The sequence below is a fragment of the Mangifera indica genome, chromosome 2, assembly GCF_011075055.1.
Source record: "Mangifera indica cultivar Alphonso chromosome 2, CATAS_Mindica_2.1, whole genome shotgun sequence".
NCBI lineage: Eukaryota > Viridiplantae > Streptophyta > Magnoliopsida > Sapindales > Anacardiaceae > Mangifera > Mangifera indica.
The window spans coordinates 22,487,421-22,508,087 of record NC_058138.1 but is presented as its reverse complement, the minus strand read 5'-3'; the positions used below and the strand labels follow the sequence as shown (position 1 = coordinate 22,508,087).

General features: G+C 35.1%; 3 protein-coding genes across 6 annotated transcripts; 2 read left to right on the top strand and 1 right to left on the bottom strand.

Moving 5' to 3' along the window:
• The first annotated feature begins 105 nt into the window (after positions 1 to 105).
• LOC123208271 (tubulin-folding cofactor B-like) lies at positions 106 to 7,001 on the top strand. Of its 2 annotated transcripts, none has more exons than XM_044625649.1 (9): positions 106 to 213; positions 1,561 to 1,685; positions 1,772 to 1,923; positions 2,286 to 2,404; positions 3,176 to 3,237; positions 3,372 to 3,413; positions 4,798 to 4,931; positions 5,651 to 5,720; positions 6,510 to 7,001. In XM_044625649.1, the coding sequence occupies exons 2-9, from the start codon at positions 1,581 to 1,583 to the stop codon at positions 6,555 to 6,557; spliced, it is 732 nt and encodes a 243-aa protein (XP_044481584.1). In that variant the 5' UTR covers positions 106 to 213; positions 1,561 to 1,580; the 3' UTR covers positions 6,558 to 7,001. The 2 variants fall into 2 exon arrangements, with proteins under 2 accessions (XP_044481584.1, XP_044481583.1); XM_044625648.1 differs by having other exon boundaries at positions 139 to 350.
• An 893-nt stretch (positions 7,002 to 7,894) lies between these two features.
• LOC123205021 lies at positions 7,895 to 15,994 on the top strand. Of its 3 annotated transcripts, XM_044621822.1 has the most exons (13): positions 7,905 to 8,050; positions 8,467 to 8,636; positions 9,185 to 9,294; positions 9,592 to 9,863; positions 10,757 to 10,934; positions 11,040 to 11,268; positions 11,731 to 11,870; positions 12,147 to 12,436; positions 12,600 to 12,812; positions 12,900 to 13,385; positions 13,521 to 14,192; positions 14,747 to 15,283; positions 15,460 to 15,994. In XM_044621822.1, exons 3-13 carry the CDS (start codon positions 9,279 to 9,281, stop codon positions 15,682 to 15,684), a joined length of 3,258 nt encoding a protein of 1,085 aa, XP_044477757.1. In that variant the 5' UTR covers positions 7,905 to 8,050; positions 8,467 to 8,636; positions 9,185 to 9,278; the 3' UTR covers positions 15,685 to 15,994. The 3 variants fall into 3 exon arrangements, with proteins under 3 accessions (XP_044477762.1, XP_044477749.1, XP_044477757.1); XM_044621827.1 differs by lacking the exon at positions 8,467 to 8,636 and having other exon boundaries at positions 7,895 to 8,050; positions 11,043 to 11,268; XM_044621814.1 differs by lacking the exon at positions 8,467 to 8,636 and having other exon boundaries at positions 7,895 to 8,050.
• A 248-nt stretch (positions 15,995 to 16,242) lies between these two features.
• LOC123205036 lies at positions 16,243 to 18,632 on the bottom strand. Its single transcript, XM_044621838.1, has 5 exons — positions 18,322 to 18,632; positions 18,103 to 18,247; positions 17,752 to 17,880; positions 17,594 to 17,684; positions 16,243 to 16,646 (listed from the first exon to the last, which is right to left on the bottom strand). The coding sequence occupies exons 1-5, from the start codon at positions 18,405 to 18,407 to the stop codon at positions 16,477 to 16,479; spliced, it is 621 nt and encodes a 206-aa protein (XP_044477773.1). The 5' UTR covers positions 18,408 to 18,632; the 3' UTR covers positions 16,243 to 16,476.
• Positions 18,633 to 20,667: the final 2,035 nt, after the last annotated feature.

Here is a 20,667-nt window from a genome sequence, read left to right as displayed (position 1 = left end):
TTTTAGATCAGGTCATCTTTTCTTCTTGCCTATTTTATCACCACGTGTCACGATCGTAATGCTTTTTTGTGCATCTGGCATACAAGTCAGAATCGACAAACATTTTCTCAGAGAAAAGTCCAAGGACATTTTCGTCATATCTTATTTTGAATCCCAAACTGCCTTCAGATTTCGAAACAGTTCGGTTTCGCTGTGCGGTCAGGTGTCTGGCCGGTATAATCCTCTGTTAAGTTCGATTCTCTTCCGTAACTTAAATAACTTGCTTTGTATTTTTCGTTCGTGGTTCTTATTGTTTCTCGGTATTATTCTCTGCGTTTTCTCTCCAAAATAAGCATAAACAAAAGTGTCAGGTAATGCACAAATCTCTTACATTTAGTGCTTTTTAGATTTTACGAGGTTCTATTCAATTTGTAAGTGGGTTATGATATTCTTTTTGTGGGTGCTGGGTATTTCTTGTTGTTTTGTTTTGATTCTCTGGGAAATGGTTGGTTTTGGATTTGTTTTGTGTGTTTAAAAGCTATCTGTTTTTAGGTGGGCAGGTGTTGTATCCTTGTTTTGCATGATTATGGTCCTGTCTTCCTCTTGAACTTTGGTTTATAATGATTTCTATGAATCAAATTGTTGTACTCTGGATCTGGGAATTGAGACTTAATTTGCTTGATCTCTTGCTTTAAATAGTACTTTGTTTTTGCTGTAAAGTTTGTATTTTGATTCATTTTGGTGGAAGTAGGAGTTGTATTTGACGTGCAATTATTTTTGGCTTGATTTAATGGACTGTTTTTGGAGTCTTGCGGATGAAAGAGTTCAAGCCAATGCATTTTTTTTCTCTCCTATAATTTGTTTTGAAACTCAGTTTATGCTCAAATCAAACGCAGTTGGTTGACTCTTTTGTCCCTTGAGTTTCCTCTTATGGTTTACCAATCGTTTTATGTAAATTTGGATTGTAATTATTTGCATTTCTGTCCATAGTTTCTGCTACAGTTTATATTATGCATTGTGTGAACTGTATAGAGTTTGTGTCTTCCATTGAAGTTACCTTTCAGTTATGCCTGAGGTCTAAGAAGGATAGCCTCTATTGTGATATTAAAACGTTAAATAATGATTTTTGTTAAGAGCTATGTGTGCTCTGTTTGAACTTTGTTTTTATCATTCCATAGCTTTATTAGTTGGTAATCATGAGTCACATACATATTTTCCAGTGGAGCTTTATTTTTTTTTGGAATTTTCGCTATGTTAAAGTTCATCAAGGAATTGTTTACCACTTTCTTACCAGGTCTTTTAGTTTTGTTCTGCTTAAATAAACCTATTTTACCGTGTTTATTTTTGCTAAAACCCCTCAAGTTTTAACAATTTGGAAATGGTAACATGACCAGTTGGGTTGGACCCCGACCCACAATTTCACTGGGAATATACTGTTATTCTTGCATATAACATTAATTATCATTCAGTTTTAATTAACTTCTGTTAGATTGAAGAGTGGTTGGCTGGTTTTCTGGAGAAGTTGTCTTTGATTGTGAAAAGACAATGCTTGCATGATTAAACCTTCTCTCATTTGATTAGGAAAGTGAAAACACAAAGACATGGCATCTCGGTTGCAGCAAGTTGAGGGCGATAAGTCGGTTGTTTTACGTGTCACTCACTCTAACATCAAAACCTTCGCTTCTGACGTTCGATTTTCCCTTCAGGTTTTCACAATTAACACAAATAATACTTTTAGATTTGAACTAACTTGTTTTGATCATTTCTTTTTTTATTTTTATTTTTGTTATAGATGAGTGTGGAATCAGTAAAAGATAAGCTGTGGAGAAAGTGTGGTACTTCTGTTGAATCAATGCGACTTGAGCTTTATGATGACACAAACTCAAAAGTTTCAGATTTAACCGATAATTCTAGACCTCTTGGATTTTATTCTCCACTTGATGGGTTTGTTTCCTCTTTTTTATTATAATTAATTCTTGAAAAGCATCGGTTGTTGACCCATTACTAAAGTGTTGTTTAATATTTTATGTTTGTTTTTGTTTCATTATTTTAAGCTTTTACAAAGTAGAGGAAAACATGTTGAGAGGTTGTGCATTGTACCATAAACCTCCTTAATTTTCGCTGGTGATTTCTAAAATGTCATGTCATAATTAAAATTTATAGTTTTGTCCCTACATTTTTTTTTTCAAAACCTGTCTTATTGATCTGGTGGCTTTTACTGATTATTTGATTCATTGATTTGTTGTCTATGCGCATTCTTTTTCTGATTGATTTCATTTGACCTGTATGTCTCTTCTCCATAAAAGGTATCGGTTACATGTTATAGATCTTGATCCCTCATCTGTAACCTCTGGTGGCTGGCTTGAAGACACATCACTAGTGGAGAAATACACTATATCTGAAGAAGAATATAGCAAACGTGATGGTAAGTTTTCACATAGTATGTTTTTGCCATCTTGAAAATTAACTTGTGTGTTAGGTCTTTATTTGATATTCATTTAGCATTATGATACAAAACTTGGGAGAGCTACGCCTTAAAAGCTATTTGTTGAGCTTGGAGAGTCCAAAGCTATATAAACCTTATATTAGAAGCCCAAAGTTATTCCATTCATAATTCAGTTATTTTATTTTTTTATGATAAATTAAATCGTCTGAGGCAGCCACTGAAACTTCTGACAAGTTACTCTGTAGTCCAATAAGCCATAAGGAGAAATTCTGATATTGAATTGATTGTTTCCTACAGAGATAACCAATTCTGAGTTAATTTGCTCTATTCATGCAGAAATTGCATATCAGCTTGTGAATGTTATAACAAAGGTGTAGGTTAGTACTTCTTAGAGTGGCATTGTAGACAAAATGGGTTGAGATGTAGTTACAACTTAGATCTGGTAATAAGGGAATCTTATAACACTATCAATATTCCTTTCTTGTTCTTTTCTCATTGAAGTACTTATAAATGCTGATTCTTTTTTCATAAATAAGATCTGGATAATAGAGAGCTTATTGGCACGATGCAAGATTTCTTTTAATATTTATACAGTGTGGAAATACTGAATTTAGGGCTAAAGGTTTTATTTGTAATTGCATTTATTGCTTGTGTGATTGTGTTTGCATGGAGAACCATATTTTATAATTTATACTATAGCGGATAACGATTTCCTTGTATCCATTTTTTCTTTGTGTGTGCTTGCTTCAGGTACATTTAGAAAATTCAAGGAGAAAATGCAATCTCAAAATTCATCAGCTCTTGAGAATAAGGCAAGTTTGTCACATTACGGTTTTTAGTCTGTAATGCAGTCTCCTACTGAAATTTGATGAGGGTTGCAAATATTTGGTTGCTGCAGGCTGCCTTATTTTGATTTTTAATCTTTTAGTATGATTTTGATTGACAGATATCAAACAACTACATGGAAGACCTCTGTGCAAATATTAAGGTCAGTTAACTCTTCTTTTTTTCTTTTTTATCTTTCTACATATTCCTAACTATAAAAATTGCTTACAGAAGTTCAGTTTATTAAAGGAGAGCATGTAAAATTTGTCTGAATTGGTTATAGGAATCTACGAAACTTTCGTGGTTGGTAAAAATGAGAGAAAAACAGAAGTGTCAGCATTCTACCATCCAAGACTTTTTAATTTAGATTAATCCTTGTCTGTTGTTTTTTGTGGACACACTTTGTTCTCATTGTTTTAGATGGCATATCTTTCTTGCTTTTGGCTGGACATGTCCTATGCATTTGTGCTTTCTTTTTTAATCAAAAGTGAAATAACTTGAGCTTCATGAAAGTAAACCGGTATAGTTCACAGAATTATTATCTTTCTTCCTTTTTAGTACAAAAAAGTCCAAATGGTACAATTAAAAAAGGAACCTGAAATTCATTGAAGTCAATTATTTCATCATACTGGTTATCTCATTTATAAATCTTATACATACTAAAAACCGGTTTGTGGAATTTATGATTAATTATCCTGAAGAGCAAACATGAAAAAAACCCAGGGGGAGAATTTGTCTTTTCTTGACAGAAGGTAGATTTTGCAAAGTCAATTATTTTATGCCACATAATACACCTTATGGCAAATACTGGTACAGATAGGGGGAAATTTTTGAATTATGTTTATTCTATCTTATATGATAGAGACAAGTACATCTTTCCTTCTTATATTTCTTGAAGTAAATTATTTTGTCCTTGTGGGGACTTTGCTTGACACCATTGTAATTGTGAATTATCTTTTGCCTGCTTAATCTTGGTAGTCTTAGTGATGCAACAACTGATCAAATGTTATTGTTATTCTGTTCTTGTTCTCTCTTGTTTATTGTAGAGACAAGGATTAAATAAATTAAAAATTTGAAGTCTTCTTTGGTCATTAACAATTGCATTAATCTTGTTAGTAAAGCATGTCTTGTGGAATTGCCGAAGATACTTAAAAGCCTGGTACAATTAGAATGTAATACGTTTTGAAAATACTAGCATTTGCAGTTATGAATGTGATGTTGATGCTATGGATTGACTGATATGAGATAATGTGTCCTAATATGATTTTTTTTCAAAACACTACTGTTGTTGCTTGGTTCAGTAGGCGGGGTTCACTTGTTGTCCAAAGCTGTAAACGATACTTGCATTCAGTACAAAATTTTTAACTATATATGTAGATGGCTATCTAGTGCCTTTATTCCATCTCTTCTGTCTAATTCAGTACCGGCAGTAAGTGCATTCTTGAATTTCACAATTTGTGGTTATACAAAATAACTGCTGGCTTGTCTTCTTTGAGACCTTTTCACCATAATTTGTTTTCCTTTTTTCAATTTTTCCAATATTTAAGGTAGGAGACAGATGTGAAGTTGATCCAGGGGCAAAAAGAGGTGTTGTCAAATTTGTGGGTAGAGCAGAATCTCTTGCACCTGGTTTCTGGGTTGGAATTCAATATGATGAACCATTGGGAAAACACGATGGCATGTATGTGAACTGTTATTTCATTTCCTTGGAGTTTTCTGGAAATTCTAAGTTTGTTCTCTAGTTTTCTTATTATTTACTTGTCATCATGTACTGTCTCACAAAAGTAATATTTTGATCATGGTTGTATCATAAAACAAACTTTGATTGTAACATCCCTAGTCCAATAGTCATATCCACTGTCAAGATATTGTCCGCTTTGGATATATAGTCCATTATGGTTTTGTTTTTGGGTTTTGCAATTGAAAATGCGTTTTAACAGTTTAAAGAGTTCACAGACTATTTAACCAGTATCATCTTTGTATCCTTAAATGATGTGAGATATACAAACAAACTCAGTATATCTCTCTCGTACTTTGCTGATGTGAGATTTGCTTAGGGGTCTCACATTAATGAATTCATGTAATAGATTGTTTTACATAACTTGTTTGAGCATTCTGCAATTTTTTGAGTGGCAACGGCAGCATGGGAAAGTACCAGAATGGAAGATCTTTTATATGGTTTAAAGAAATTTGAATTTGAATTGATGTAACATTACGCACCTGAAACTTTTAAAAAATGGTGCACAGTTTAGTGAGAGCTTAGATCCTTTGGAGAATTTTACCGTTGAATTATGTTTATAAAACTGATTGGTACTCTGAAATGAATGCACCTTTCTGATTGTATATTTTGCTTCCTTTCTGTATTTTCGTTAATTATGTTTTGTCTTGGACATGTTGCAGTGTGAAAGGGATTCGCTACTTCCAGTGCCCACCACTCCGTGGTGCAATGGTTAGACCAGACAAAGTAAAGGTTCGCATGGCAAACTATGTTATGCTTCTATGTAGGAACTCATTCATGCCAACGATATTCTTTTCCTTATCAAGAGTGTGAACATCTTAGAGTTTTGAGACACCCTCAAATTTAGTTGGAATAAGTGAACAAGATGATATAAGTACAACACTTTGTTAGGAACCAGCAAGCAAGAACAATCCCAAGAGCAACCCCCATTTGTCTAACATTTAAGAGGCTAGACTCTCTTTCAATCAGCCAAAGGCTACCCCAAAAGCAAAACAATATTTTTCCTTTCCCTATTCCTTCTCATGTAGTCCCCTTTTTATCCTTTTTCTATCTTTTCCCTTAGCTATGTGGCTCTCTCGCAAGTGGTCCTCCCATTTTTTTGCCAGTAGCAACCCATTTGAGTTTGTGCCCCTGATTGCTCCCAGTTGTTTGTCTCCGGCAGGTAACAGATATGTGAGTCCTAAGATGTTGATAGAAGGTTTTGTCTATACATATGATCTACAAAAAAACTTCAACTGTGATATGGAAGGTGTTCACATTCTGTATGCCGAGCTGCTGGTGTCTTGACTTTTTCCTTTTGGTTTTAACTGCAATTTTACATTTTTGCAATCCATGGTGCGGATCTTTCCCTAATTGCAAAGATTCCTAGCCATTATGCCTTATCTCTTGAGTTTTTATTGTTTTTTATGCCCTCAAAAGTGAGAAGTAGCCTATTGAAAAAGTGTAAGGGGTTTCTAGGCCTTTGTAATTTTAACTGCTGGGTATAATATGCATGATGTCATTACCATCTTATCTTTGCAGGTTGGTGACTATCCTGAAAGAGATCTGTTTGAGGAAGACGAAATATAGCAGGGCATTCATAAGCTTATGAAGATGATGCGCTGTTTCTCCATTTAACACAACTGGAAAGAAAGAAGTATGCAAATTTGCCTATCGGGGTTAGAAAGAATGAATGATAGCATTGCGTCAGTCTCTTCTTATCTAGAACTGTAAAGGAGCTGAGGCTTGTCAGTCAAGAGCATCGTTACTGATTCCTTATTTGCAGTATCAAATTAACTGTATTAATAGTTGCAGAGATGTTTTCCTACTTTGTTTATGGCATTACTTGGGGAGGGAAGACGTGAAACCTACATCAATCACTGGATTAGTCTAGTGGTCAGTGATGCAAGTGAATGAGCAATAGAGTTATTTAGAGTTTAGCCCCATTTCAGTACTAGTTTATGAGAGGATTTTGTGGTTGAAAGCAGACCTGACAGCTTCACTTGAATCAGAAATAAGAATATTATAATGTGTAAGCATGGCCATTGTGAAAATCGCCATTGAAATTGCCAAATCCTGGTTGGAAATGTCAGAGCTACTTTGCTTAGCTTTGTTCTGTGAAAGAAGCCAAAGATAAAAAATAAAAGATCTTGGCCTTTACGTTCAGCTGCAACAGAATTATCACAGCTAGGCTGCAATCCAGTGCAGTAGAGTATTGTTGGAGTTTTTCTGATCGGGATTACGTAAAGTTTGAACTCAAAGTTAGATGAATTTGGAAGTTGTAAGATCTCCCTGATTGGAGAGAGAGAGGGGTCGAAAACCTTGTTTGAATGATCGAATCACCACCCTCATGTGGTCCTGGATGGGCTAACAAATGCGTGCATCCTAAATCAATTTAAAAAAATAATTAAGTAAGAAAATGTCAAAAAATTAGGGATCCATTGGTCTGCAGCACAACATATCTATGTGCGTTGTACTAAGAATTATATATATATATATATATATATATATATATATATATATATATATATGTGGGCCATGGCAGGACACGGCGAGCATGACCTGCGTTGTGTGCTTTCACTCTCACCCGATTCAGCCCGCGGATTCAAAAGCGAACTGATTATTTTATAGATAATATATTAATAAAAAATTAAAATAATTGAATTTAATGTATAGTTTGCAACGACCGATGAGAAAAAAGGACACCACAAAACTACCAAAACGGCAACTAAAAGGCACCTTTAGATCTAGTCATCAGTTCTTCCCCTTTTTTCGCCACGTGTCACTGACCGCAGCATTTGTTTACGTGCTCTCAAGGACAACTCAGAATCACTCTACGCTTCATCGAACAAAAGTCCAAGGACATTTTCGTCATATTCCATTTCAAATTCCCAAACTACCCTCGTTCATTTTGGTTTCTGTGTGTGTCTTCGGTCTGTTTGCTCGGTATATTCCTTTTTTATGTTCGATTCTCTTCCGTAACTCAAGTCCCTTGCTTTGTATTTTTCCTTTGAGATTCTTATTGTTTCTCGGCATAAGTCTCTGCGTTTTCTCTGTAAAATAAGCATAAAGAAAAGTATCAGGTAATGCACAAATCTCTGAACGTTAGTCCATTTTTTTTTTAAAGATTATACCAGGTTCTATTCATTTTGTAAGTGTGTTATGATTTTCTTTTTGTGGGTATTTCTTATTGTTTTGTTTTGATTTTCTGGGAATTGGTTAGCTTTAGATTTGTTTGGTATGTTTAAAAGCTATCTTTTTTAGGTGGGCAGGTGTTGCATCCTTGTTTTGGATGATTATGGTGTTGTCTTCTTGTTTAGATTTGTTTTTTTTTTTTGTGCTTTTTGATTACTATGAATCTTTTATTTATTTATTTATTTTTTGTGTGTGTTTTGGATGTGGGAATTGAGACTTAATTTGTTTGATCTCGTGTTTTAAATTGTAAGAAACTTGGTTTTAGCTGTAAAGTTTGTATTTTGATTCATTTTGGTGGAAGTAGGAGCTGTATTTGGGGTGCAGTTATTTTTGGCTTGATTTTATGGACCATTTTTGGGGCCTTGTGGATGGAAGAGTTCGAGCCAATGCATGTTTTTTTTCTCTCCTAACTCAGTTTGTGATCAAATCAAACCCAGTTGGTTGAATCTTTTGTCCCTTGAGTTACCTATTAAGGTTTGCCGATCGTTTTTATGCAAATTTGGATCTTTGCCTTCTAATTATTACCATTTTTGTAAATAATTCTGCTGCAGTTTATATTATGCATTGTGGAATTGTATAGAGTTGGTGTGCTCCACTGAAGTCAACCTTCAGTAATGCCTGAGGTCTAAGAAGGATAGCCTCTATTGTGACATTGAAATGTTATATACAGATTTTTGCTTAGAGCTATGTCTGGTCTGTTTGAATATTGTTTTTATTAGTGTATGGCTGTCTTAGTTGGTAATCATGAGTCACATGTATTACAGTGAAGCTTTATATTGTTTAGAAACCTTACAATGTTATAATTCATCGAGGAATTATTTGCCTTTGATCGCTGGGTGAGCACCAGATTCGAAAGCAACCCCACTGTTTCCTTTTCTATTAAGGAAAAAAAGTTTCCCTGCTGCATTTTCTTTTCAGATTCCTTTTTTTTCCTTTAATCAAAGGGATTCCCTCGCTTTTCAGGTGCCTATGCTATTTGTTGTTAATGACATTTTTTTTTTTTTTTCATTTCTGGTGCATAGATTTTATTAACTGAAGAACTTTCAAGGTATTGTGCTGTTTTCTTGGGAGCTGGAGATTTCTCTATGGCTTGTCAACTTTGATGGGGGTTTGCGAATGGCTGCTGCAATTGGTTTGTGTCCATAATAAGGATTGTGATGATAATGATATGATGGCAGTATTTTAAGTCTCTTCTTATTGAAATGGATCTATTTTTCTCTTGATGCCTTAATTCCTTCTATACCATGGACTAGATTTGCTTAATGTTAGTTGGCCTGGACTAACTTCTTAAGACTTTAGAGAATTCAGCTCTTGACATTATATCGGCATATATATATTTGCAAGCAGTAGCTGCCGCTCCTGTTCAAGTAACTTCTTTGTAAACTTAGAAAGTGCTCATCAGTTTTCATTACCATACATCCAATGACAGAGATATTAGTTTCACCTCAAGGACATAAGCAGAATCTACAAACACCTGCTCGTAAACATTCACCTGGTGGAATCCAGAAAGATCTTTGTCTTGTTGTGAGGGAAGGGTCTTTAGCTGATGTGGATTCAGCATTAGCTCTGCTGAAGAAGAATGGAGGTAATGTTAATTCCAGGAACTTGTTTGGTCTGACTCCTCTTCATATTGCAACTTGGAGAAACCACATTCCCATCATTAAGAGGCTTATTGCTGCTGGTGCTGACCCTGATGCTAGGGTGTGTTACTTCTTTACCAATGTTAATATAAGTTACCTGGTGTTATGAATGAATGCCTTTCCATTCTTTTTTCTCAGAGTGTTCAAGATATTGTTTCGGTGTCAATAAGTTCTGTTATTCTGTTTATCTTATCTATGCTTTAAAGGTGTTGTAGTAAATGTCTTTTATTATCTGTTTCCTTTTGAACTTCTTGAATGCTGTATGCAGTCTTAGGTTATGTATGCGTGGTTTAGTCCTTCTGTAAATTTGATTACATAAGTCAAGTTCTGTTCTCTACTTCCTTTGTAAGGGGAAATCTGCTAAAATCATGTTTGTCTTTTGAAATTTGGTGGGAAGTGCTTCATTCATAAGCTGAATATGTTTCTTGTTCTGGAAACTTCTTTTTGATCTAATTACCATAAACCCGGCTTTCATGGAAACCCTTGAAAATTTAGTGCCTCCACATTTTAATTGCTTGGTGCATGTGCTACTTAATTGTATATCGTAACTCTCTGTTTTTCCCTGAATTTTTGCTAATTTTAAGTTCAGTTATGTTCTGCAACACATGAGATACCGTTGATGGTAAAAGAAGAAGATGAGTAAGATAACAGAAATGGGAAAGTTGGTAAAGTTTAGCAGGTAGTGTGGATGTTTCCAGTTCAGGGTAGAATGTAGGAACCACTTCTATCCAATTTAAGTGATGTTGCTGGATTAGCTGTGAGTAATTGGAATTCATCAAAGTCAAATAAAAGTGGTGATTATGTAACTTGTATAAGAATTTATCATGATATTGTATGGATTTAATAATTTGCTATTTAATTCTGGGTAAGAACTATTCTGAAAGTTCACATTTTGCCAACTTTTTAATAAGCTATTGCTCCTGTTCACATGATTTTTACACTATTCATTTTTAGGATGGAGAATCAGGATGGAGTAGTCTTCACAGGGCTCTACATTTTGGTCATCTTGCCGTGGCAAATGTCCTACTTCAGTCTGGTGCTTCTATTACATTGGAGGATTGTAAATCACGAACTCCAGTTGATCTCCTATCTGGACCCGTGTTACAGACTGTTGGACCTGATCATAATTCAGGTATCTTTTGCTCTGTTTTTGTATGATTGATGTGGATCTTCTTGTTGGTGCATAATGAATGTGATTTTGTTTGGGTATAACCTTTGTTCTTTTTTGTTTCTTTAGTAGCAACCGAGGTGTTCAGCTGGGGAAGTGGTGCAAATTATCAACTTGGGACTGGAAATGCACACATACAAAAGCTACCATGCAAAGTCGATTCACTTCATGGTTCTGTTATTAAGTTGGTTTCTGCTGCAAAGTTCCATAGTGTTGCAGTTACTACTCATGGAGAAGTCTTCACTTGGGGATTTGGGAGGGGGGGTCGACTTGGGCATCCAGAGTTTGATATCCACAGGTTTGGATCTTTTAACTATTATCAATACTTAAATGTTAACATAGTTTAATTTTTTTCGATATAAGACCAAATTTACATTTTTCTGATAATCTGGTTTTGCTAAGTAGTACTTACAGACTAACTTTTTATTATTATTTGAGGTAACATTGAAATTGAATATTCAAGTATATGAATATTATGTGTATTGCTAACGGTAACCTTCTACACTTGTATGTTTAGATTTATGTTAAACAAGTGTGGTTGTCTTTCATGGATGGTTTCTAAAACCACGAAGAATTTAAGTATAATTAAATGAATGTCCATGGTGCCAGTTACCGAAAATTTTAAAATCTGTGTACCAAAAAGGAAAAGCTAAACTTTATTATTTTGTGCCCTATTGTGCTTTTTAAGTTATTATGCTTACTGGTGTTTATAAAGATCCTTTGAATCAACAATCAGATGGATTTTGTTCATTCTTTTCAGTGGTCAAGCTGCAGTTATAACTCCTCGTCAGGTGACTTCTGGTTTAGGGTCACGCTGGGTGAAGACAATTGCTGCAGCTAAACATCACACTGTTCTTGCTACTGAGGGTGGGGATGTATTCACTTGGGGATCCAATAGAGGTAAAATTTATTGGGTCTTTGGCAGTATGTGAATACAGAGCTGACCAGATTTTATAGTTGTGATCTAGATCAAGTCTAGTTTAGCTGTGTGGTTTTATAATTCTCATTATCTAATATATTTATTGAAAAGACACCAATAATTTCTGACTTTAGTTAACTGATTTGTCTTTAAAGTATAAACTGAATAAATATGAAGAGGCCAAGATGGCCCTCTAAATTCTTCATGTGTGTTTGCATGTCTGCTTTTTGAATGTTTAATTCCTTGATGTCGTGCAGAGGGTCAGCTTGGCTACACATCTGTGGATACACAACCCACACCTCGAAGAGTGAGTTCTCTTAAGTCAAGAATCATAGCTGTTGCCGCAGCAAACAAGCATACTGCTGTGGTTTCTGAGTCTGGTGAAGTTTTCACTTGGGGCTGCAACAGGGAGGGTCAGCTTGGTTATGGCACATCTAATTCAGCCTCAAATTACACTCCTAGATTGGTTGAGTACTTGAAAGGCAAGGTCCTAGTTGGAGTTGCAGCTGCAAAATGCCACACGCTTGTATTAGGAGTTGATGGGGAGGTAAATAAAAGCAGTTTTAATTGTGTTCAATAGGCTACTCAATATAACTCATTTACTTCTTAACCCAAGTAATTGGGCTGACATACAATTAGTAAGTACTATGTATATCATACCACCTTATACTCTAACTAGGGTCAAATTCTATTTATATTATGTATGTCAGGTCTACACTTGGGGCCACCGACTAGTTACACCGAAGCGTGTTCTTATTTCTAGAAATTTGAGGAAGAGTGGGAGCACCCCTTTGAAGTTCCATCGATGGGAACGGCTTCATGTGGTTGCTATAGCTGCAGGGATGGTCCATAGTGTGGCTCTCACTGATGATGGAGCTTTGTTTTATTGGACTTCTTCAGATCCTGATCTTAGATGCCAACAGGTTTTATTTGACTGAACTTATTATCTTGTTCACCTTATACCAATGCTATGTACTAAGTTTTGACTTAGGTTTTCCTTGAACTTGTAGTTGTATTCACTGTGCGGACGAAATGTGGTGAGTATATCGGCTGGGAAGTATTGGACTGCTGCAGTTACTGGCACAGGTGATGTTTATATGTGGGATGGGAAGAAAACTAATAATCCACCACTTATTACTCGGTTACCAGGTGTAAAGAAGGCTACTTCTGTTTCAGTGGGTGAAACACATTTATTAATTATTGGATCTCTCTATCATCCTATCTATCCTCCCGGTGTGGCTAAGATTCCTCAGAAGCTGAAGTCAAACGCAAAGAACTACCTAGATGAGTTTGAAGAAGATCTTCTGTTTGATAACATGGAGTCCAATATGTTATCTGTTGTAGAAAATGATGATTCTGGGCATAGGCCTGTGCCTAGCTTAAAAAGCCTTTGTGAAAATGTAGCAGCAGAGTGTCTCGTGGAGCCAAGGAATGCTTTACAACTACTTGAAATTGCAGATTCACTTGAAGCAGATGATCTAAGGAAGCATTGTGAGGTATTCTGTCATTACCTTATTTGCCATAAAAAAGCTTGGAAGTTTCACTTCAAGATTATTTTTGTGGTCGTGTCTTTCCTGACTTTATCATGTAGAATAGAATAATTTGTGATTTTCCTTTTTATTTGTGCGCAGGATATCTGTATTCGCAACCTTGACTATATTTTGACAGTCTCATCACATGCTTTTTCTAGTGCATCTCTGGATATTTTAGCTAACCTTGAGAAGTTGTTAGACCTGAGGTCATCAGAACCTTGGTGTTATCGTCGGCTCCCAACACCAACTGCTACTTTTCCTGTCATCATCAACAGTGAAGAGGAGGGCAGTGAGGATGAGGTTATGAGGACTCGTAAAAACAATATGAAAAAATCCACTGTCAAGAAGGAAGGAAACACAAAATTAGACTCCTTTTTGCAACCCAAAGATGATCTCAATCAAGGCATAAGCAAGGAAATTCGAGCTTTACGGAAAAAGCTGCAGCAGATTGAGATTCTTGAAATGAAGCAGGATAAAGGGTGTCCTCTTGATGACCAGCAAATTGCCAAGCTTCTAACAAAGTCAGCTCTTGAGAATTCTCTAGCTCTGCTTGGTGTTCCAGTTGAGTTACCACAGTCAATAGCATCATCTGCAGCCTTGTCAGATGGGAAAGGGAGCAAAAAGTCTGGACTGTCAAGAAAACAAAGGAAAAAGAGCAAAAATAAGGCAGGACGAGTGGAAACAATTTCTGGTTTTGCTGTGACAGATGTGGAACCAACTCCTGTAAAAGATTTCCTTGATGCTGAAATCTCACAAATTTCCAAGAATAAGGTATGGTTCCTTAAACTTTCATAGACCTTACATCTGTGCATTAGTTGCACCAAAGATTATCGAATGACTAAATGTAGTGTTCTAGTGGTACCCTTTAAATCTCTGGTGTTTGTTCGGGTGATGCACTTCAAATTCTGGTGTTTAGACAGGATTCTAGGTTTTTTGGGCTTGTCAAGGCTTCTATGTTGTTCCATGTAGTGGTAATTGCATTTAAGGGAACAACAACTTTAGCAAAAGGGCCCTCCAGTTTGGAAAGAGTCTTCATAATGGAATCAGCAATTTTGTGTAATCTTTACCATTGCATTTTTATTACATTTGAAGTTGGTCTTTGAAAATGCAGTCTGATTGACATTATCTGTAGTTTTGTGATTTTTCTACTTTTGACTTGATTACTGCCTTATTTGCTGGTGGTCTTTTTGTTCTTTTGCTTAGATGACAGGATTTTGTTTTATTAGATCGTCTGGAAAGTTGTGCAACCATTAGAAATATAAGTCCAGAATTCTTTTTGTAACATAATACATTTGTTGACTTCTTTTTAATTTTTACTTTTGTAGGAGGAAGATGCCGTGCTTGAACATAATAAGGTCATCGAACCTTCCAAAGAGTCCACTTTTTCAGTTCAGATGAAAGGCAGCCCAGAGACACCGAAAAGTGATGGTTCTTTACAAACAGCACCTAAGAAGAATAAGAAGAATAAGAAGGGAGGGCTTTCTATGTTCTTGAGTGGTGCTCTCGATGATACCCCAAAAGATGTCACCCCTCCACCACCAGCACCAAAAAGTGAAGGCCCTGCATGGGGCGGGGCTAAAGTCTCCAAAGGATCTTCTTCACTGCGAGAAATTCAGAATGAGCAGAGCCAAACCAAGATGAACCAGCATACTGAAAACAAAGATCAGTTTGAAGATCTTTCTGATAGTAGAAATGAAGGAAAAATCCTATTGAGTTCCTTCTTGCTGTCAAAACCAATTCCCGTGGTCTCCTCTCGAACGTCGCATGCATCTGATGGAGAAAAAGGCACACCCCCCTGGGCTGCTTCTGGGACACCTCCCAATCTTTCTCGGCCGTCGTTGAGGGACATCCAGATGCAACAGGCAAGCAAAATCTCAACCTCTCACTCTCTCCCGATTCTGCATTTCCTTGATTTTAAGAGAGCCTACTTAGTCATCAAATAACTTATTTCTGCTGCCTGCAATACAATATCTTCTTGACATTCTTGATGTCTGCTTTGTATTTCCCCCCCTAATTTGCTTATTCTTTTATTTCACAGCAAGGAAAACAACAATGTCTCTCACAGAGTCCTAAGATGAGAACAGCTGGATTCTCAATCTCTTCTAGTCAGGGCTCCCCATCAGATTCCCCTGGAATGAACAGGTGGTTCAAACCTGAAGTTGAAACACCCTCATCGATTCGGTCAATTCAAATTGAGGAGAAGGCTATGAAAGAGTTCAAGCGCCTCTACAGCAGCGTTAAGATTGTTAAAAACCAGTCATAGAAGAACAAATGATATTTGCTTGCCGAGAAAGCGATTGATGTTCTTCTTTCTTATTTTTTTTCCTTCAATGCACTGCTGTACATTTGACTTTACAGATGGTCTCACTATACATTTTAATCCTTTAGTTTTTAGAATAGGTTTATAGTTGTCACTTGTCAGTCATCTTATTTATTTTTCTTTGATTATTTCAAGACTCCCGATGTATCAATGACCTTTTCATCATGAAACTGTAAATTATTACCCAGTCACATTATCCTAATAAACAGATGAACTGATGTTATATTCTTACAAAGGCTTCAGTTTTTTTACCCGATTGGTGCAATTACTATTATATGGTTTGTTTGGCAGACTAGAAAATTTCTTCAGGTATTGCAAATTTAATGCCAACATGTAAATAAGTGGTGATTCACATTGAACAGAGTAAGCTAATATCAAATTCAAAATATCCAAATTAAACTCGTTTGAATAGATAAAAATATCCGCGATACGTTATCTGTGGGGTGAACAATGTTGTAGGAATAATGAATAATGTCACTAATAAAATTCAAAACAAGACAATTCAAACCAGATTCACCCCCACGTTTCATTAATAACTAATGAAACTGTTTGAGCTCAACTGTTGATAAGTAATATCATTACAATGGGCACACAAAATGAACATATGTGCTGAGTGAACTATGCATTATTGTGAAAAAGTCCGAGATTAAATGAGTGGAGCCTTATAAATAAAGTACCAACTACAAAATGTAACAGAGAACATTTTAATCTTAATATACAAATTCTAAATTAATCTCAAGATTCCTTGGAAAACCCTTCTGCAGGGGACTGCAAACTTCCATTCTTCAGCAGCAAATAGGATGGAAGAAAGTGAGGAATGACTAAGGCCAAAATTAAGCAGATTGTCACCAAGATGACAACCCACCAAGCTTCTAGAGGAATGCCTAACAGTAGTTCATCACAAACTGTCATAAACAACAAAAGAAGTTAACTGCCAAACTAAATGCTGTGCTGTTAGACAAGACTTGATTCAAACATAGGATCTTAACAGCAAATAACAGAGAGCAGGGATGCAAATAAGATAAACAGTTTCTACTTTATTTGATTTGAAAGAAGGCAATGTTTGTTCTCATAAGGCAGCTAAGAAAGAAATCAGATGGCAAGAGAATAGGAATCGTTTGAGTTGGGGATGTCAACCAAAGAAAACATCCACCGATATTCTGTGTCAATTGATGAATGACAATGAAATCACAGATCCCTTTTGTTGACAGAAAACAAAAGAAATAGGCATAACAATCCTAACAATTCAGAACATAATAATAAGGTAGTATATAAAATCAACACATTTGTGGGAATGTCATTCAAGGTGTCTGAATAAGTAATGGTAATCTTATTATGTCTAGCAGTTGGGGCAATTATTTATAAACCTATCTCCTTATTGACAGAAAAGAACAGGGAAGACATCCTCACAGCAATTTGAGAAATAGAAAATTCAAACATTTCTTCCTAAATCGATGCTGCACACAAGCTGCCTCCACACATCCTATGGATATCCCATACTGAAAGGAGAAGCCAGTAATTAAGGGGCACAAACTAGAAGGATTGCAACAAGGATGATAATAGGACAGTATTTGATAGGTAACGCCATCACCTTATCAAATAACTACAACAAACCTAGTTCAGATTTACTCCTTCCCAAATCTGCCTGACACGTTAAATAATTACCCATATCGATATTCCATCCTACTAGGTGCAGGTATTCATAGAACCCTGAACCCACGGGTCAAACTGCCATACTTGAACTCTAAGCGAGGTCAAATGGTAGCTAAACAAATTTTAGATGCAACAATGATAGAAATTTCATAAATTAATAATGGGATAGAATACAGTTCTACAAGAATCTAATGTTTACCAATATTGAAAATGATAGACTCCCTCTCTTTCACATTTGGAATTGCAACAACTCCCTCAGGCTCCACAGTCACTAAAACATACATTCCACCCTGTGCAAAACACCAAACTTGCAATCATCCTCATAATAACATGGAATATTGCATTCGAAAATCAAACCTGATCATTGATCACATCCAGATTATCAGTCTTGAAAATCAATTTCTCTGTATTCAGTAACCTCCTGTTCTGGTTCAGCACCAAATCCAAATTACCCTCCTTCAGTTGCAATGAAAAACTAGCAGGTATCTATCATTCACAGAAAAATAATAAAAATAAGTCCTCAAAAAGGGAAATCGCCTAGATTCGCATAAATCCACAAGTTTAATTTCATCAAAGTCCTACATAATTATGTTAATACATTCTTGTTTTATCCATTGGTTTCAACCTATCCCAATGTGTTATCTCTATAAATACAAGATGAGATTTGTTTTTCTTCTCAAAATGAAAAAAGATGCAAAATTTACATACAGAAGCTGGATGTGATATCTTCACTTCGTACCAAGTAAAAGATTTGAGGCCTTGAAGATGATACAATCGCGTTCCCATTTGTAATTTCATACTTTCCTTCCACAACTCTTCCCCGACTTTCAAAACTTTGGCTCCACCATCAACCCTGAGGTCAGAAAACTTATTTCAGAACCAGTTAAAAAATTTTTTTTTCTTTCTTTTAAAGAAGACGATACTTACATGCCCACATGGCTCGAAGTGGGGACGGTAAATACAGCAAGAAAGAATGTCAGAATCGGAAACTGGTACATGAATACATTAATCATGGCGAATTCCAGAAATTAGACACAATACCCTGCTACTTCTAAACGCACACAACAATCAAACAAAAATTATCTGGTTTCTACTCGCATCAGAATCTAAAACCCAATTTCACTCGAATAAAACCACAATATAGGGACGGCCTAACCCAACCCAATTCAACCCAATATGAAGTTCAACCCAATCCAATTTAACCCAACCCATTGTTAAAAATGTTAAAAGAATGAATAATGTTGTTGAAATTTTCCGAATGATTATGATATAAGCCATATGGGTGGATTAGTTTTGAAAGCCAATGAGGGGTGGATATTAGTCAACCAAGTTTGAATAAAGGTATGATCGAGTTTAACTCAGATAAAAAGTGAGTCAATTTGAGTTTATTAAATTATAAATTTATATAACTCAAACTTAATTCGATATGCAAGATCGAAGTTTGGCTTATGGTTTAAATTATGAGTTGTATTGAACCGTGCAACACTCAGCTCAAGCTTAGATTGGTATCACATATAATCCAAGCTATGGATTATACTCAAATCAAGCTTGATCCATTTGAGCTCAATCAAATCAAGCTAGAGTCCAAAACATAATCAATTTAATTCAAATTCATCTTTAGAAGCAATCATGTTTATCAAATCCATTAATCACCAAACTCATGATTGAAAATGCCATCAGATTAATAACTATTATGAGAATTTGACAATAATTTTGAGACCTGGATTCATAGAGGATGAATGCAAAGAGTACAAGGAAAGGAAATATGAAAGTAGAAAGAAAGTGGGCATGTAAATTGGGTCCATCCATGAATGAAAATCAATGATGGTGGTGCCAATAAGAGAGAAAATGGGGAGGACCCATTTGCCAAACAAACAGAAACAGCCAGAGAAGTTGAACTAGTTGAGCTAAAAAGACTAGACATTGATTTGATTGATCAAAAAATTCTTGTGAACAATGACATCTTTTGCTTTTGCATTGAAAGCATCAATCAATATATGTGTGTTTATGTATGTGTAATAAGTGAGAGGACCAAAAAAAAGAAAAGAAAGATCAGAATTGAAATCAATGGACCCATTTTGGTTAGGAACAAGTTTGAATAGTACTGTTAAATTGAATTTTAGTGAAGGGAAAGAAATTAAAAGTTGACAAATCCTCTTTGATGTGATAAAAGCCATCAACTTTATTGATTTCTACGTAAACTCGATTGTCAATTGGTAAACCTTACGAAACTAGCCCAGTATTTTACTACCAAAATCATCTACTTTAATACAGATATATTAAAAGACGTTATTTAAATCAATTATAAAAATGTAAAATCAAATCTGGATTTTCGAACTCTTTATGCTTAAGAACTCTAATGGGTTTGTATTTATTTGTTTATAAACCTAGATAATATTATATTATGAGTATAATAATGTTAGTGGATTGTTATTAATCTAATGAATTTTAGATATAAAGTAATCATATAAATTATATATCAAACATCAATAAACAAGTCTCATACGTTAATGTAATTAGATTAGTTATGTTATGTTGATTTGAGTTCAAGTTAGCTTAAATGGTAAACAATAATATTAAAGTAAACAATAAATCACTTAAAAAGAAATAAAAGAAGAAAAAAGAATCACAAAAAAGAAGAGTTCTAGTAAAGAATCATTGACAAACCTTTGAATTTAAGTCAAGTTAAAATTATAACTTAAATTTAACTCATTCAAATTAAACATATATTTAAAGCTAATTAAATTCGAATCCACCCATGAGTAGAAATGATAACTCCTTTGACTGATTATTGATAATTCATGATCATGGTCCATGGTCACCAAGACATAAACAAGACAAACTCAAAGCTTTTGTTTCTTAATTAAGGACAAACCCTAATTAATCACTCAAATAATTATAAGGGGTTTGAATTTTCAGCCACTTTTTTTCTCTTTTAGAACTCTTTAATCACCATAATTCAAACACTCATAAAATTAATAAGTATGGTTAATGATTTCATGTACAATGTGTTACACAGTTTTTGGTTCAATTTCTCAATCATAGATGATGACGAACAAATCTCCGTGAAATCATAGCAACCGAGGAAGGGGTCCAAACATGAAAGGGAATTCAACTCTTTGTTTCTTTATAATTTCTTCTTCTTTTAATTTGTGGTGCCGTTGTGGGATTAAATATATCGTCTTTAATTTAAATACTATTAATAAGAGGGGACTTTGATTCAAGTTAGTTTAAATAAATCAATTTTGAATTAAAATTTTAATTTGACGGTTA